This window comes from Squalius cephalus, assembly GCF_949319135.1.
Source record: "Squalius cephalus genome assembly, chromosome: 5".
Classification (NCBI taxonomy): Eukaryota; Metazoa; Chordata; class Actinopteri; order Cypriniformes; family Leuciscidae; genus Squalius; species Squalius cephalus.
In genome coordinates, this window is record NC_137126.1 from 28736099 (window position 1) to 28752978 (window position 16880).

The 16880-nt window shown below is 37.8% G+C and overlaps 1 protein-coding gene across 1 annotated transcript in view; it reads left to right on the forward strand.

Annotated features, from left to right (window-relative positions):
- efnb1 (ephrin-B1) overlaps positions 1-16880 on the forward strand; it is a 34251-nt gene that overhangs the window by 1710 nt on the left and 15661 nt on the right. The window contains exon 2 of the mRNA XM_079871595.1: positions 14228-14505. Coding sequence (XP_079727721.1) covers positions 14228-14505 — 278 coding nt within the window. The remainder of the gene's footprint in view (positions 1-14227; positions 14506-16880) is intronic.

Consider the following 16880-nt stretch of genomic DNA (forward strand, 5'->3'; position numbering starts at 1 on the left):
ATTGATCAAATCAGAGTTGTGTCGAGAGAGTTAATAGGTTTTTAAGCAGGGGTTTCCTAGACGCTCATAAAATCTCTCTGATTGCTGCTCATAAAACGTTCTAGGGAGCGTCCAACGTGTTTACTTAACCTGAATAATGGCTTAAGGCGCCACTGAAGCTTGACAGAATAACAGCTTGTTGTTTGAGTTTTGCATTTGCAAAACAAGTTAAGATGTAGTTATTTTTGTCAAATCTATATCGTAACTAAAAAGTTTCTTTTTATTTGGACTTTTTAGTTGACTAACATGATGGTTGAGCCTTTGTGTGCAGTGTGAAATACTGGTTGTGTCTCAAAACCTAATGGTCTGCCTACACTGCCAGCAGTTTTTGGGCATCTAGACAGCATTTTGGGCACCATGGGCTCGTCGTGGTAGGCAGCTCAAAAGGGTTTGAGACACAGCCGCTGAGTTATGAGCGTAAACAGGGGGACGGGAATAGTGCACATGTGTTTTTCATCTCGTGGGGAATATTTTAATTAAGGAGTCTCTCGGTTGGGCTTGTAAAAGATGAGCAAAAAACTTGAAAACTTTAGCATGTGAGAACCCGAGGGTCGACGCGAAAACATAAATTGTGCTTTTAAAATTAAAACCGCACCATAAATGACGAATTAACTTAAATTTATGTTGTTTTTGTTTTTTCATATTTACTGTTCTCGTGCGAAAATTGAGCAAGGAAGGAAAAAGGGGAAAACTAAACAGTTAACTGCTTTGAAACTGGCAACACTTTATAAAACTTTAAACTCATACAGTTAAACATTACTACATTATATAATGCGTAGCAAATCTTTAGTTAATTTACATCCAAACAGTTAGAAATGTTATGGACCATTTATGAATCAGCTACAACGCTATATGTTAAGCACTGCATAAAGTTTTAAAATACTTTTTAAAGTTATACTTCATAAAGTTTTACCGAGTTCATTCATTCAGACAGAACATATACATATATATTACTTTGAAATTTTAGTAAATCTTTTTTCTTGTTCTTTTTTTTTTTTAAATAAAAAACAATACATCTTGCTACATGCAAAAGCACTAGGGTCCTCAAGACTGATTATAGAAAATGAATGTTGAGTTAATTTTTTTTTACTTTAATTTTATTATTTTATGTAGGAGCTAAACCCATTACAGAGAACCAAAAAAAAAAAAAAAAAAAAAAAAAATTCAGCCACATTTGAGCTTTGTCCTGCGAGAGAAAATTTCAGATCAATTGCTGGAGCCTCTCTGTGTTTCTCGTTGAAGCAGCTTTGAGCTCCACGGCACAGCAGATGCTCAAACTGGCCTGGTCTGTTTTATCACAGTTGCTGCATGTTGTTTTAAGTACTTAATGTTTATTTACTTACAGAATGTGTGTGTTTGCACCTGTGCATGAGCATGTGTGTGTTGTTAGTTACAAGTTCAGAGGCCCTCACAGTACATTGAGAGGAATCGGCTTTGAAAGAGTGTGTGAAGTCGAGAAAAAGAATATCAGTTTGTTGGTGACTGTTTTTGAAATTTCCGAGAGAGACATGTCTGCATATCTCAGTCCCACATCTCATTAAAACACAGCACAATAACTCAATACACAAAGATTATCCTAAGCACTCTCATAAAGGCATATGGGCCTCGGGCAAACACACTCTCCACGCTCTATCTCTGCAGCGGACATATGGGAGCGTCCACCACCACCACTAAGTCCAAGTCACCCTTTAAACCTCTTACCAGACTCTCAGCTGTAAGGCCATCATACACACACACACAGCTCTCTTACCCATAATAATGTGCCATTTGTGTTTTAGGTCAGACCTCTCTCAGACTGAATGCGAAATATAATTGAAGGACTGTAAAATTAGAAAAACTCTGGCTGCGTTCTCCACCCCTCAGCACTCTGATATTTATATCAGCAAAACGCAAAGTTTACTGAATGCTGAAGCTACCGCTGCGTTTTCTCTGGAAGAAACATTTGGTGGAACAAGAGCTTTACTGATTTATTCTGTTGACACAATTATGTAAATTTAATTACTTCTAGACACAACTACACATATACGCGCTCACGCACAGACTTACTGCTGGTTTCAGATGTATAATTCTGTTCCTATCTGCATGGTTCACAGCTATAATTTGGACTGAGAAAAATGTAAAAGCGACACCCCTCCCCTCCCTTCCTCTGCCTTGAGGGAAGAAAAGAGAAGTGGATTCTGCTGGGAATAGAGAGAGAGAGAGAATAAAGTAGCTAATCACTGGGACAATTATCACATTGAGGCACAGATTTCAGGTTATGTCTTATTCTCTTAATGTGTCACATGCTATACATAAACAACAAAATGAAAACTCTCTTTACTTCCCCAAGTAGGCTACATCGTCAAGTTCTTAGTTACAAATTAATATAATTTTACTTCATTCAAGTTCTTGGCAGCCACTCGCTTGTCAAGAAAACACTCTTGCTGTTTAGGAACAATTTTCTGATGAACGACTGCAAATTACCTAAATTCCTTTTGGCTTTTGGATTTTTTAAGAACAAAGTAAGAGGGAATCCATGATATATGTATGAATGTGACTGTGTGTTTTGGCCATATTCCAGTGCTAAGGGAGGAGATGAGGAGCTAATTGGAAATCTGTCTCTCATTAGCTCAAAAATGCTACTGAAGTACTTTACTTATGTGTGTGTGAGTGTGTATTCAAGCGTACGAGTTCGCTCATTTACCCAACACTCTGTGGTGCACAATTAGTCTTAATCAGCAACTTCTATGTGCACATATAACCGTCTAAAGCAGCAGTTAAACATCCTGTTTAGCTCATGAACACTCTTTAAAAATGTAAAGATCAACTGCCTGAAAATTGTGACTTTCTTTTCCTCAACAAAACAATGTTGTTCTATTGACTTAAATCGTCTGGACAAAAACAGTTGAGACGGTCTTGAAAATATCTTTAAGTTCCACAGACGAAAGTTTGGAAATGACACGAGTGTTAGTAAATGACGAAACCGTTTCCTAGCCGTTGGTCTTGGATTTTCAATAAATGATTACACAATAAAAGATAATGACAAGAAAGCATATGATGGAGGCGAGACTCGAACCCGTATCCCTGTGAGCGATTCCAACCTGTTGTGAATACACACGCTGACTGCTTCGCCGCATTTAAAATGTAGAAATTTCTGAACGCAAGTTTTTTGAGTCTGATTATTGCGACGTGAAAAGACATAAATGACCTTTGACCTGCTCAGGGATTATATTGGTCTCAACTGCGATCAAAGTAACAGATTCATGTGTGACTGTTCAGGATCATTTAGGACATGTTTGGGCATATATTCAGTCATCCACTGCAGTAATAATTATTCTCCGAGTCGTGTTACTTTCAATCATTTGTCTGTGTGCATTTACGAGCGTGTAGGCGTGAATCATGTGTGCGTGTGTTTGTGTATGCGTGAGTTAGTGTGTGTGTGTATGTCATGATCAGTGGTGTTATAATAGGAGTTGACAGTGAGGAGATTAACTCTGTCAGAGTTTCAATATGTTGAACAGCAAGAGAGGACTCACGCAGACTCGCACACACACACTTCCCTCTGTCTTAGCCGGCATTTCCACAACAGACCTGTTCCTCTCTGAAGTGTGTGTGTGAAGTGGCTTTTGTTCCACCGTGATAGCATTTCACGGTGTTGTGGATGTTTGTCAGTGTATGTGTGTGTGAGCGAGTTGCGTTCTGTTAATGCCATCTCCTGAGAGTCTAACTATAACGCATGTACATTTTAACGGGGATTCAGTTTGCAACTTAAAACCGTATTTCTGTAGTCGTTATATAACGCAGAGATTGAAAGCGAGAGGGGTTGGCGTGAAACCTAATTTTTATTGTACATCCATGTGTGTGTGCGCATGGAGAGCTTCATTAACAACAGTGCTTAAGTAACAAACGCACATTGTCTGTCCCTGACCAAGCATGACCGCTGGGCTCTCACAGCCTCCTCAAACGGCTCTCACACGCACAGACGCGCTCCGAGCCCAGCGCCCAGCGCCCGTGTTGTTTTAAGGACTGTAATGTTTGTAGTTGTAGGGTCTGTTGGAGCACACGACGGAAGAGGAGCAGTGGCAGCTGCTGGGGGGGGGGTGGGTTTACTTAGTTATACTTTAGGGACAAAATTGTCCCAGAAGTTAGCTCATTTTGACAAAACCTCCCATTGGGGAGGTCCAGGACATCCTCAGAGGTCAAAATCATTTATAAATTAAGCAAAAGTAGCCTAAATAGTTTTTTTTAACTGTAAAAAGGCTAAAAGCTTTCTAATAGGGTTTGGGTTATGGTTAGTCTGTTGTAATCATAATTAGCTTTATTTATAAACAGTAGCAGTTTTTTTTTTTTTGCCGGAATTTCCTTGTTTAGATAACTAGGTAAATGTGTAAGCAGTTTTTGGGGGATTTCAGTGACGTCTGCAAATTTTTTAAAAGGATAGTTCACCCCAAAATGAAAATTTTGTCATCATTTACTCACCCTCATGTCGTTCTACTCTAAACCTATGACTTCATTTCTTCTGTGGAACATAAAAGATATTTTGAGAACTGTCTCCATACAGTTTTTCCATTTTTTATCCATACAGTAGAAGTCAGCAACCAAGTGGTAAGCAAAAATGTAACAACATGAGGTTGAGTACATAATGACAGAATTTTCAGTTTTGGGTGAACTAACCCTTTAAGGTGGTTTCTGTGGTTCATGAAAATGCTAATCATTCAGTGTCTTGATGTATATCGAGATATATATGGTTTCAAAGAAATTCTATCTGATAACAGCCATATCATTGTACCGCCTCATTTCTTTTTTTGTAAACAGCTAAAACGTTTTGTAAACAGTCCCACTATACTTCCTCCTCTGTCCTGTCTTTAATCGTGTACCACCAAAATGACACTATTGTGTATTTCAACTCATTTTAGAGGATTTCATTACTTTACCCAAGGCCTTAACTTCTAGGGTTACAATGAGAATTAACCCTAACCCTAAGGGTGAGTAAATGTAATCATCAGTTTTTTTAAATCCCAGAATGACCAAGCTGCAATGAAAGTAGAGAGTGATTTTTACCGTCGGGCTCCAGTAATGGCAAAAGAACAATAAAAGTATTAAAAATGTTCATTTTCACTCATGTGCTGTATTCCAAGTCTTCTGAAGCAATGTGATCGCTTTGTGTGAGGAACGGACCGAAATTTAAGTCGGCATTCCCTGAAAAACATCCCCTCCTCCTAAGCACTCAAATATCTTTTACACGTTTAACCATTCAGAATTCCCTGCCTCAAGACACACCAAGTTTGAATGTATCTTTTTGAATGAGGTTTGAGAGCCAATAATTTGTCTTTGTTCCTGACACAAAGCTGTCGCGTGGAATATAGTGCGAGTCAAATGCACTTTATGGTGATTTGTCATTTTTGGATTAAATTACTGTAGCTGTACATTTATTAATCTCAATAAAATAAAAATATTTCAATTTAATTTGAAATTGTAGTTAAACCCACTTCTATGTTATACCTAAAGTTTGCTTTGACTCTCACCTCCAAACTGCCATGAGAACGTGACAAGAGTTCATTTAGGCTGCTGGATAAAAGTCACTACAGTGCTGTGATTTGGGGCGGGTGCTCGAATATATCATTACATTTGGGCTGGATTCCTGTCCCACTGTTGTGAACTGTTTCCTCTCTCCTTCTTCTGATCTCCCATTATGCAAATACCTAGACTCATAAACGTCAAACACCAGTTTCTCTGTCAGTCTTTTTAAAGAGGGAGGGAATAGAGCACTGTATCATCACGATTCAACCATCTCATGAAAGATCTGACCATAATGTGTCTCTCCGTAACAACACACTCAGACTTCCCTTTGCACAACAGCTGCAACCTTTCCTGCAAAGTGACTTATTGTGGATAAAGTGGATATTCGGATAGCCTGTCACACACACACACGACAAACACAAGTGTGTGAGGTGGAAAACGATTAGTGTTCTGTAAGGAGAGGTTTGCGATCTGTTTGTTCCTTCTGTTCTCCGTGTGCACATTCACACTCTCATGTTTGCTTTCTCTTTTGACTATGTGAGACAGTACGCACTGGTGGATTATGGGTATATATCTACCCTTAACACATTTATACTCGTAGTGTAAACAAAGAGAGGCATTGCAAGTCTAGCAACTCAAAACCTGCTTAAATTCTGCTACGTATACACACAAACACACACTCTAACACACAGCGGGCCATCAGTCACACCCTTTTAGAGTTCAAAGCTCCTCCATCCTTTTTATCCACTTTCCAGTCGACAGCTCAGACCATCACACTCACTAAACCCATCATTCCTTGCCGGCGTGTGTGCGTGTGTGTCCGGAGAAATGGTCACGCTTTCAGTCAGCTAAATGCCGCTATAAAGCATCAGAGAAGCTGAAGTCTCCAGCCTGCTTTCATCTCCAGCTGATCTGAGCTCAGCGCTCTCTGCATGCAGGTTCAAATCACAATAACCTTTATTAGCTCCAGCTGACCTGAGAACAGATCTCTCACACAGCGGTTTTAAGCTTCTTAGGGTTACCTGCCATTAGAAGACTTACTTCTGAACGCACACGGGAGATTAAACTCTCCTCACTGATCTTAGGTTTGGTTGAAAACACCCAAATATCAGGCTCCGGACGCCCACAGATAGATCAGACTGAAAGCTGTTTACTGGTCCAGGAGCTGTGGAAAGCTGCTTTTAGGGATACGTCTGAATCAGCCATTTTAAAGGCTCATTATTATTTAAAATGGAGGGTAGAAGGAGTTTAGAGCCATTATTGGTGAGACAGTGATCTCTGCCTGCAGCTGGACAGAACAAATGGAAAATCTAATTATAAAACAATGTTGAAAACACACTTGACACAAATACACAATTCATAAAACATGAGTGCGAGAGAGAGAAAGGGAGTTTGTTCATTTGCGTGCGTTTGGCTCTGCAGATTTTGGAAATGTCCTCACAAATGCAGTGAAACCTGTTGAAAAGTGGACTTCACTATATGAAAGGCTCATAAATCATGTTTATCTTTGAATCTGCTAATATCGAAAAGTCTGTGTGATGACTGGGGATGCACGTTAGACTGATACATATGTTCATGTAATGATCGATAATTGAGAAATGGACAATATTAAAATTCTATTCTGCTTTGTCTAAATATAGTTAAAAGTTTGGAGTCTGTAATTTGTTTCTTTTAAAAAAAAAATGAAAGAACTTTTATTCAGCAAGGATGCACAAATTTGATCAAAAGTGACAGTGAAAGAAAAAATCTGTTCTTTTAAACTTTCTATTCATCAAAGAATCCTGAAAAAAAAAAAAAGATCACAGTTTCCACAAAAATATGAACTGTTTTCAACATGATAATAATGTTTCTTGATCACCAAATCATCATATTAGAATGATTTCTGAAGGATCATGTGACACTGAAGACTGGAGTAATGATGCTGAAAATTCAATTCATGAATAAAGTACATTTTAAATGATATTAAAATAATGAAATAGTACAGTATTACAGGTTTTACTGTATTTCTGATCAAATAAATGCAGCCATGGTAAACATAAGAGACTTCTTCTAAAAGCATTACCGAACCCAAAATTTTGAATGAAAATAAAACACTAACAACCACTGGAAAAATGTTTTAAAAAAGGATATGGAAATATTCCATTGTTTTGTTCTTAAAGGTAAATATTAGATGAAACCAACATGTATATTTTTATTAAGATGAGGACAGGGGCTACTACATTCACTCATTCTGGTCCACATTACCATGACAGACATGCTGAAACACAAAAGTGTGATGATGGAGTTATTTAGTTTAATGACAACTTGTCATTTTTATCATGTTGGTTGTGGTTCCCAAGAGTCTCTCTATCTCTCCTATTATATTTCTCATAGGTGTAGATATCAATCAGTGATGCGGTCATAAATAACTACAAATATGCGTTGACATCGCTATTTGTAAAATGTTTTCCTTGTGTGTGTGTGTGTGTGTGTGTTTGATTTCTTTTGCTGTTTCTCCCAGGCATTTCAGAGTGAGCTGTCGAACAAGTATAACCTGTGTGTGTGTGTGTTTGCAGTTGCTTTAATTGCTCTGAAATGTGAGATTCTGTGAGAAAAAAAACACACTTACACGCTAAAACTGTTTATGCATCACTGTGACCTGTAACTTGTACACACACACCCCTACACACACATTAAGAGTGCATATATTACTCTCTCTCTCTGTGTGTGTGTGTTTAACGGTGGTATCCTGGAGGAGCTCTGGAGGAATTCATACCTTTCATCTCACACTCAGACAAACACAATACTCCTGACAGTGAGTGGGAGAGTGTGTATGTGTGTGAGAGAGAGAGAGAAGACGAGACGAGAGGGAGACAGACTTTGACAGAGAGAGGAGAGACAGAGTAAATATGAGCATTTCTGGCTGTGTTTTTCCATTTGCACACTAAATATATATACTGTCTGCCATAGCAACTGTTACCACCGTGCCGTTGCAGTTTGAGCTCAGACAAAGACTTTTAAATTTGGTTATGAATGCTGTTATTAATTAAATTAATACCTGTGTACTGTTATAAATTAGTTTGAATTGTTATTCAGTTGAGAAACTGAGAAATTTAAGAGTTTAGAGATATAGCAATCGCAGTGTTGGAAGATACTTTGAAACTGTAGACTTAGGTTTAGTTAGACTGCAGTCAAGCTCAAAAAAGTTAGCTACAAACAGTAGCTAGCTTGCTGGTTATTTGAAGGAGAAAAAAGAAGGAAAAAATATTACAATTATATGTCAGACTAGATCATTTCTTTAGAAAATCAGGAGGATAGCTTAAAATCGATTTTTCTTTTATGTTCACAAAACACCCAGATTTATATGATGCTGCCTGAAAGATAGTGATAATATTTATAATAATATACATTGTAAAAATGTTATTGTAAAATTTGTAGTGCCATTACTTGTAGTTATTTACCCATTGATTAATGCAGTATAGTCTTTCAATATTGCTATTATTAATATTATCATCATCATTAGGCATTTGTAACAAAATGAAGAGGTTCAGTAAAGTTGGTCACTTAAATTGTAGATTTTTCCCCCTCTTGTGTTAACTTGGAGGTAAGAAAATCCTACAGTGGCTAAAGTCATTGTTTCAGGGCTGAACAGATGCAAGATATCTTCTTGCACTACGGGAAGACCTGTCAGATGTCTTCCTGTAAGCTTGATGTGAAACTATCAGATGTCACAAGAAACTCGTAGAGCAGTCCGATATAAAATGTGAACTGTCACAATTTTTCAAGTGTATTGTCATCACAACTACAAAAATGCAGAATGTACTGCATTGCAAACTAAAAATAGTTTTGTTATTCTTTTGTGGGATCCCTGGTGATTTCCACTCGTGCCGTCAGCACCGGTCCTGGGTGATCGGGGCGAATGGAAGTGTTATGACACTGGTAAACAGTAAAGTGGAAAAGTTCTTGTGAATTCTGTCTGTTCGCATGATGTATTTGCAGATCTTGATAGTTCAGTAGGGAACGTTAGCTTGACCCCTAGCCTCTAGCCTCTTTGAACTGGTGAAAGTAATATGGGTGAAAAACAGCAGCTAAAGACATTGAGGAGGAGAGCAGGAAACGAATCAAGTGAAAGAATGTTCTTCTGTCTGATTGTGTGATGGGGAGTCATCGTTTCCCTCCAAGGCCGACTGATAAAATCCAAGCGCACTGTTGCCCGTTGACTAAAAGTCCCAGAAATCCCCTTTGCTTGCATTCTGTGTTTCAATCAGATACGATATGAAAGGAAATCTATTTAGATTAGGATTTCATGCAGGATATGAACCTTTCATTAAACTTTTAGCTGTGTTAAAGTAAGAAACCGATTCATAAATTAAATAAATATCGTTTTCAATTAAATCAGAAACTAAAATTAACATTTTTTTTTTTTGGGTGGTAGGTTTTGGCTTAATCTGTAGTAATTATATTTAGCCATGTTTAAAAATAATATACCTCAATGATACGCATGTGTGAGTGATGAGTGAGAGAGTGTGTGTGTGTGTGTGTGTGTGTGTGTGTGTACATAGCTATACTTCAGTTCAGAAGTCAGCTAAATCTGACATATAACCTCAATTTGGGAATTGTGTTTATTTGTAAAAACAATATTTAAATAAAGTTAAAAAAAAAAACTAAAAAAAATGCAGTGTGTGTGAGAGAGAGAGAGAGAGAGAGAGAGAGAGAGAGAGAGAGAGAGAGAGAGAGAGAGAGAGAGAGAGAGAGAGAGAGAGAGAGAGAGAGAGAGAATTAATGAGGATGGGGGGCTCTGCTATGGAGATTCCTCATTTCTCTTAGACTCCATTCACTCATTTCTCTCATTCTCAACAAGATGCCCAAGGCTCTGTGTGTTTTTTGAGTGTGTGAGTTTGTGTGCAGTTGTTATTGTGAGTGGGATATGTGTAAGCTGTCTCTCTCTCTTTCTCTCTGTCTCTCTCTCTCTCGCAGACAAAGAGCCACTTGTAGGAGCTCTGCCTTGAGAGTGGACAATCACATGACCACCGCACTCTATACATACACCCGACGTCTCCAAATTGAGTGTGTGTGTGTGTGTGTGTCTGTTTAATGAGAGATAGGTGACTACATTTTCCTGTTGGATATGTTACACACCAAAAATAAAACTGAACTTTCCAGTCTTTAAATTGTAAAATAAGGTCTGTGTGTTGTGTATATAGAAGTAGCCGTTGTTGGTCCATTGTGGAGGTTAGACTTAATGCCAAGACATGTGATTACAGCCCCTTCTCAGAATGTAGGCGCTTGTGTGTTAAGAGGTGTCTGTGTCTATGTCTCTCTCTCTCTCTCTCCTCTTGAATGAGGCTGATTTGCATGGCTGCTGTATTCAGTATTTAATTGGTGCCATTCAGTCCTGGTCTAATCCCGTGTTCACTTGTTTAAAAAGCGAGGAGGCCTCTTATTGAGTGTGTGCGTGTGTGCGTGTGTGTGTGTGTGTGTGTGTGTGTGTGTGTGTGTGTGTAAGCTTGTGGGTGTGTGTAAGCTTGTGGGTCTAACTCTGTTTCACACAGTGCACAGAATCTGAAGTGTGTATGTGTGAGTGTGTGGATAATTACATTTACAATTTGAATTAAGACATCTTCCCCCACTCTCTAATGTGCTACTGATTTAATTTAATTTTAAGCAGGAAATGGCGTTTGTTTATTATCCAAGTCTGTCTAGAATTTTGTTATTCTGATTCCTTAAATATTTTTTCATATATATTTAATTTTTTACATTTATTTTAATTACACAGTGTAAAACACGTAAGAGTAACTTTCATTCATAATAGTTAATGAGAATTGTTACATTATATAAACCTGAACAGATCATCAATGCACATTCAAACTGTAAGAAATATATTATGCATTATATAATGGTTGTTACTGAGTTCGGAATAATTTGAAAGTTCTATAATTATTAATAACTATAATTAATTATGTATATTAATGTATTCTATTCATATCAAATATTTTGATTTAAAAGTTTAATAGTAATTCAACTTTGGATTGGAGTAAACAAGCCTTAATTAAAAATAAAATAACACTATGTCTGACCTATCTGACGCACACAACACAAACGCATGGTGCATTCACACACACAGGGACACAAAGTTCTTAACTTCCTCTAGGAACAGGAAGTGTTATCTAAACGATTATAAATTTGCTGGTGAGATCTTCTCAGAAGCAGCGCTGTGTGTTTCCTCTGAGCTTCCAACACACACACACACACACACATTCGCAAACAATCCCTCTCAGGTCCTGCTTCTGAAATTCTCAGTCTGCAGCAGCTGCTGATTTGACAGGAAGTGATGAAGTCTTTTCTTCAAAGTTGAGGAGGTCAGATTCTTCCTCCTCCTCGCTCGCTTTCTTTTTCTGTTTCTGATTTGTTCAGTCATAGCTGGCCGTCAGAGGAAGGGCACGAGTTTGACATCTTCATTGATGGGGAAAAAAGAGAGGGATGAAAAGAGAATCTAGAAACAGAGGGATAAAAGAAAGGGATAGACAGGAACAGAGAAGAGGCCGCAGACAGAGGAGGCAAATGTCACACAAAGAGTTTAACCCTGCAAAACTTCTTAAGTCATGCAAATCTCTTATTCTCTCACGCGTACACACAGATATTCTCTGGTTCTGCATGTCAACGCCTCAGATATCTGCTTTTATGAACTGCTACAACATTTGACTAAAATCGTTAATCTCTGTGGCTGATCGCCTTCTACCTCATAATATGATACATTTTGCACATGTATATCACTATTTAATAAGTCAGAGATAATCATTAGTTTTTAGTATAATACACCTATTATATATGTTTATTGGTATTTAGTGTTTTATTTTCAATAAACTACTCTTCAAAAGCTGGGGGTTAGTAGATTTTTAATGTTTTTGAAAGAAGTCTCTTATGCTCACCAAGGCGGCATATATGTGATCAAAAATACAGTAAAAATTGTACATTTGTGAAACATTACTATTTAAAACAACAGTTTTATTTTTTGAATATATTTTAAAATATAATTTATTCATGTGATGGCAAAGCTGAATTTTCAGCATCAACTCCAGTCTTCAGTGTCACATGATCCTTCAGAAATCATTCTAATATGATGATTTGCTGCTCAAGAACCATTTCTTATAATTATCCATGTTAAAAACAGTTGTTCTGCTTAAAATTTTTGTGGAAACAGTTATTTCTTTCAGGATTCTTTGATGAATAGATAATTCAAAACAGCATTATTTGAAATAGAAATCTTTTGTAAAAGTATAAATATGTCACATTTGATCAATATAATGCATTCTTGCTGAATAGAAATATTAATTTCTTTCAAAAAAAATTGTATTGACTCAACAGTACTGTTTATATATCCAATATCAACCTTTACCGTTGCATCAAACAATCTCTAATATTATATTTGTTGATAACTGATATGGCACACTATTGACATTTTAATCGCTTTTCTGAAATCCCTGAATTTACATGCCACACACTGTTTGCTGTGGTTTGTTTTCAAGTGACATTTTTTAGCTATTGATGCATTTCCTCTCTACTCTTTTCAATGAGAGCACTGTAAGCTATCATAACTGTGTGTATTCTTGTTTATATAAGTCTATCTTTTCCCATTGTTTCCTTTCTTCTCACTGAGAACATAATTGTGCTTCTCAATGGCCATAATCACTCAGTCATAATTGGATTTCACAATCCTGCACACACCTCAGACACAGACACAAGCATGTGAACGCACATACAGCGTGTTTTGTGAAATAGACGGAAGTCTGTGCCCAAGTAAAAGGTTTTTGTTGTTAATCCGTCTGTGAAGATGTTTTGTGCGCTCTTATGTGTGTTAAACCAGCGAACAGCCTGAAGCGAAGAGTGTGCGCACAAGAGCAGAAATAACCAGCAGAATTACATTATGAGACAATATTTGAGTTTGATCAGGGCCATATATCAGGGAAACATACGTTCTCCTGATGTGTTTTTGTATGTGTGCATGTCTTTTTCATTAGAGTTGTTTGTGTGTGTGTGTGTGTTTTTTGCATACGCTGTTGTACTTTTAGGGGGTTTCTGTTTTTGTCTGTGCATATGTGTATGTAGTTTTAGGACATGTCTGTGTGTGTTTGCTTTTGTTCTTGTGTGTGTTTGTGTGTGTTTGTGTGTGGTTAGCAGTAAAATGTGTAAAGGACTGTGTTGCAATCGTCTCTCTTTACAGACACATATTGATGGGGGTGCACACACACACACACACACACACACGCTAGTCAGTGTTACTAAGAATGAATAATATATTCACTGAATGTGCGAGCAGGGTTGATCAGCGCATGAACAATAAATTTTAAACTCTAATAAATTAAGTGAGATACTTCTCTTTCCCTGTCCAATAAATCCTAGTCAGCAGGTTCAGCTCCATCTCCATCCAGCTCATTTCTGACTCTGCTCTTCTGTTTCTCTCTTTCTTTCATATTTGGAATTGTTTAATATTTTGAAATATGTTATTAAAAGGAAAAAAGAAACGGCGATAGTCCCTCTGGAGCGTTTTGTGGAGGTTCTTGGCAGTCTGGACTCGGAGGGCTATTTGAACCCAAGTTTTTCCTCTCATGATTGTTAAGTCCACAGATGCAGATTCTACTGAGATTCAGTCTCAGAGGATTGTTTAAATGTGTTTGTGATTTATTGTAACTTTGTATGCTTTGTATTGCAGGTTTGTGTCTGGGAAGGGCTTGGTGATCTACCCGGAAATTGGTGACAAACTGGACATTATCTGCCCCAAAGGGGACATTGGGAGACCGTATGAGTTTTATAAACTCTACCTGGTGAAGAAAGAGCAGGCTGAGTCCTGCAGCACCATACTGGACCCCAATGTTCTGGTGACCTGCAACAAACCAGAGAAAGACATCAAATTCACCATCAAGTTCCAGGAGTTCAGTCCAAACTACATGGGACTTGAATTCAAACGCTTCACAAACTATTACATCACCTGTAAGTAACTCCAGCTTTTCTGTATTTGTCTAACCTACCTATACTTTTGGGAACAAATTTGCATTCATGCAGAAATATTTGAAAAATTTTTACCTGTAGGGGTGCAACAGATTGTTGCTGGGGCAGTACTCTTAAATGGACTTTACCCCTAAAAGTTACATATTAGAAGCCTTAGGGCCAGATTTACTAACAGCTTGCACCAGCGCAAACCCTGTTTCGGCGTCAACTACTGTCAGGATTTACTAAAGACACACAGTGAAAAAAAAGGGTTATTTTTGCGGCTGACCTTATTGCATATGCTTTTATAGGAGTTTTCCTTTCATGCACAAAATTTATGGGAGGAGAGTATTTAAATGAATCATGCAAGGTGATTTACTAAGGTTTGTGCTTGTCAATTTACTGGTATTTGTGCCATTATTTACCCAAAAAAGCACGTCTTAAACTAGACACTAATTTGCGCTGCTCTCGGTAGATTGCGTTGGTCATTATGGAAATGATCCGGCTGCGTCTGTTTTCTTTAATTTGCACGTTGTCAGTAGATCATGCGCAGAACTTTACACTCCCATCGGCACATTTTAGGAATTATGCTCTCACGCTAATGTGCCCTGTTTAGTAAATTTGGCCCTAAGGCTACTGCCCCGTGGACAAGCTGTTGTAGCTGTTGTAAATAGAAAAGTATTGATTTACTTCTTAAAATTCTGTAAAGTTGTATTTCACAAGTTTACCAGCATCAATCTATTGTAACTACAAAGATGTTTTTTTCAATATAATAGTAGTTATTGAGTCCCATTTTAGATAGCTAGCTAAACGTGTGTTTGGGTCAGGTTCTTGTCTACCTTAGGGGGTCCAAATGTCCCCAAAATATTAGTAAAACTGGAAATCACATTGTGTGGACCAGCCAAAGGCCCTCAGACTATGTGATGGTTTAGGGAAGGGTTAAGGAATAGAAAATGTCATTAGCGCAATATAGAAACAGTAGAAGTCAATGGAAAGTGTGTGTGTAATATATGTAAGCCAGTTTCTGCCTTAGAGTAAAAAAATAAAATGGCTATTTGAAATATTTTAAACCGAATCCCTTATTTTAAACTAAGAAATAAGCTCACATTGTGATGCAAAGTGTGGGTAATTAAGTCACAAATAGAGTTAGAGAGGCAGGAACAGGCTTTCATGGTAATGGTAGTATGTTTGTGTAAATCTGCAAATGCCACAGTCAAGCTTTTGCGAAACGTTTTCAGTGAGGGATGATTTTCCAGTCACAAACAGCATGCAACAGTTGAACTGAAGCGCTGATTAATGATTCATTCAGAATTAAAGATTTCTAACACATTCAGCATAAATGCATGCTAAACCCTTAGCGAACGAGATGAAAACAGCAGGGAACAGCATGGTAAATGTAACACGCTCCTTTTCTCTTTACCCCGCTTTCTTTTTTTAACTCTTTCCCCAAGGATGGTGGGAGGTGGAGACACTTTCAGTCAGGCATGTCTCATTGGTTGTCTTGCCTCACTGAGTTTTTGGTCTCTTGGCCATGATGCCCAGACATGTCCCATAATCCACTTCACCTCCACTGACCCATCACCACAACTACACCCCCAGAAAGCAGCAGGGCTGCTATTAGATCCAGTAAAACACACACTCTCAATCTCTCTCTTTCACACACACACACACTCCCTAGCAACCAGCTCCTTTATCTTGCTCTGGTAAACAGGATGAGTCTGGTTAAAATAATTTTGCTGAAATGTGTTTGTGTTCTGGGTTCAGTGGTTTTTGCTGTCTGGTCATCTTGTTTTCACTGGTCATTCAAGTTAATAACTCAGCGAGAGACTTTAGAGCGTGACAGTTTCACACGCATCCATTCGCTCCTCAGCAAAAGCCTCTTGAGTTGTTTTTCTACAATGTGTGCTATTGGTATGTCGCATTTACTTTGTTTACATACAGTGAGTCCCTGAACTGATTGTACTTTGGCATAAGTATAGATGCAGTTTAATATAAAACTCCCCGTTTGTGTGTTAAATGTAAGCAAGATGTTTCCAGACATCTAAACTGACCACTCAAACTAGAATCCTTTTTAAAACACACACAAACTCAAGAAAAGCATATTGAACTAATTATGCTCTCAAAATTCCTGAGTAAAAAAGCATTTACTGTGTAGATTTCTACCCGGGGTTGTCTGTCTTACTCGCACTACTTGTGGTTAAGGTTTATGGTGTGTTTTAATTATTACATTAATGATATTTTGTTAGCACCATGTTGTTGTGTGGTTTGATAATGAATAGTTAGTTATTAGCATTTAGCTTGTTGTGAATAGTGCCTGAGCAAATAGATAGAGCTGGAGACTTCATTAATACTGAAAAATCATTAGGGGTCGCTCTGCC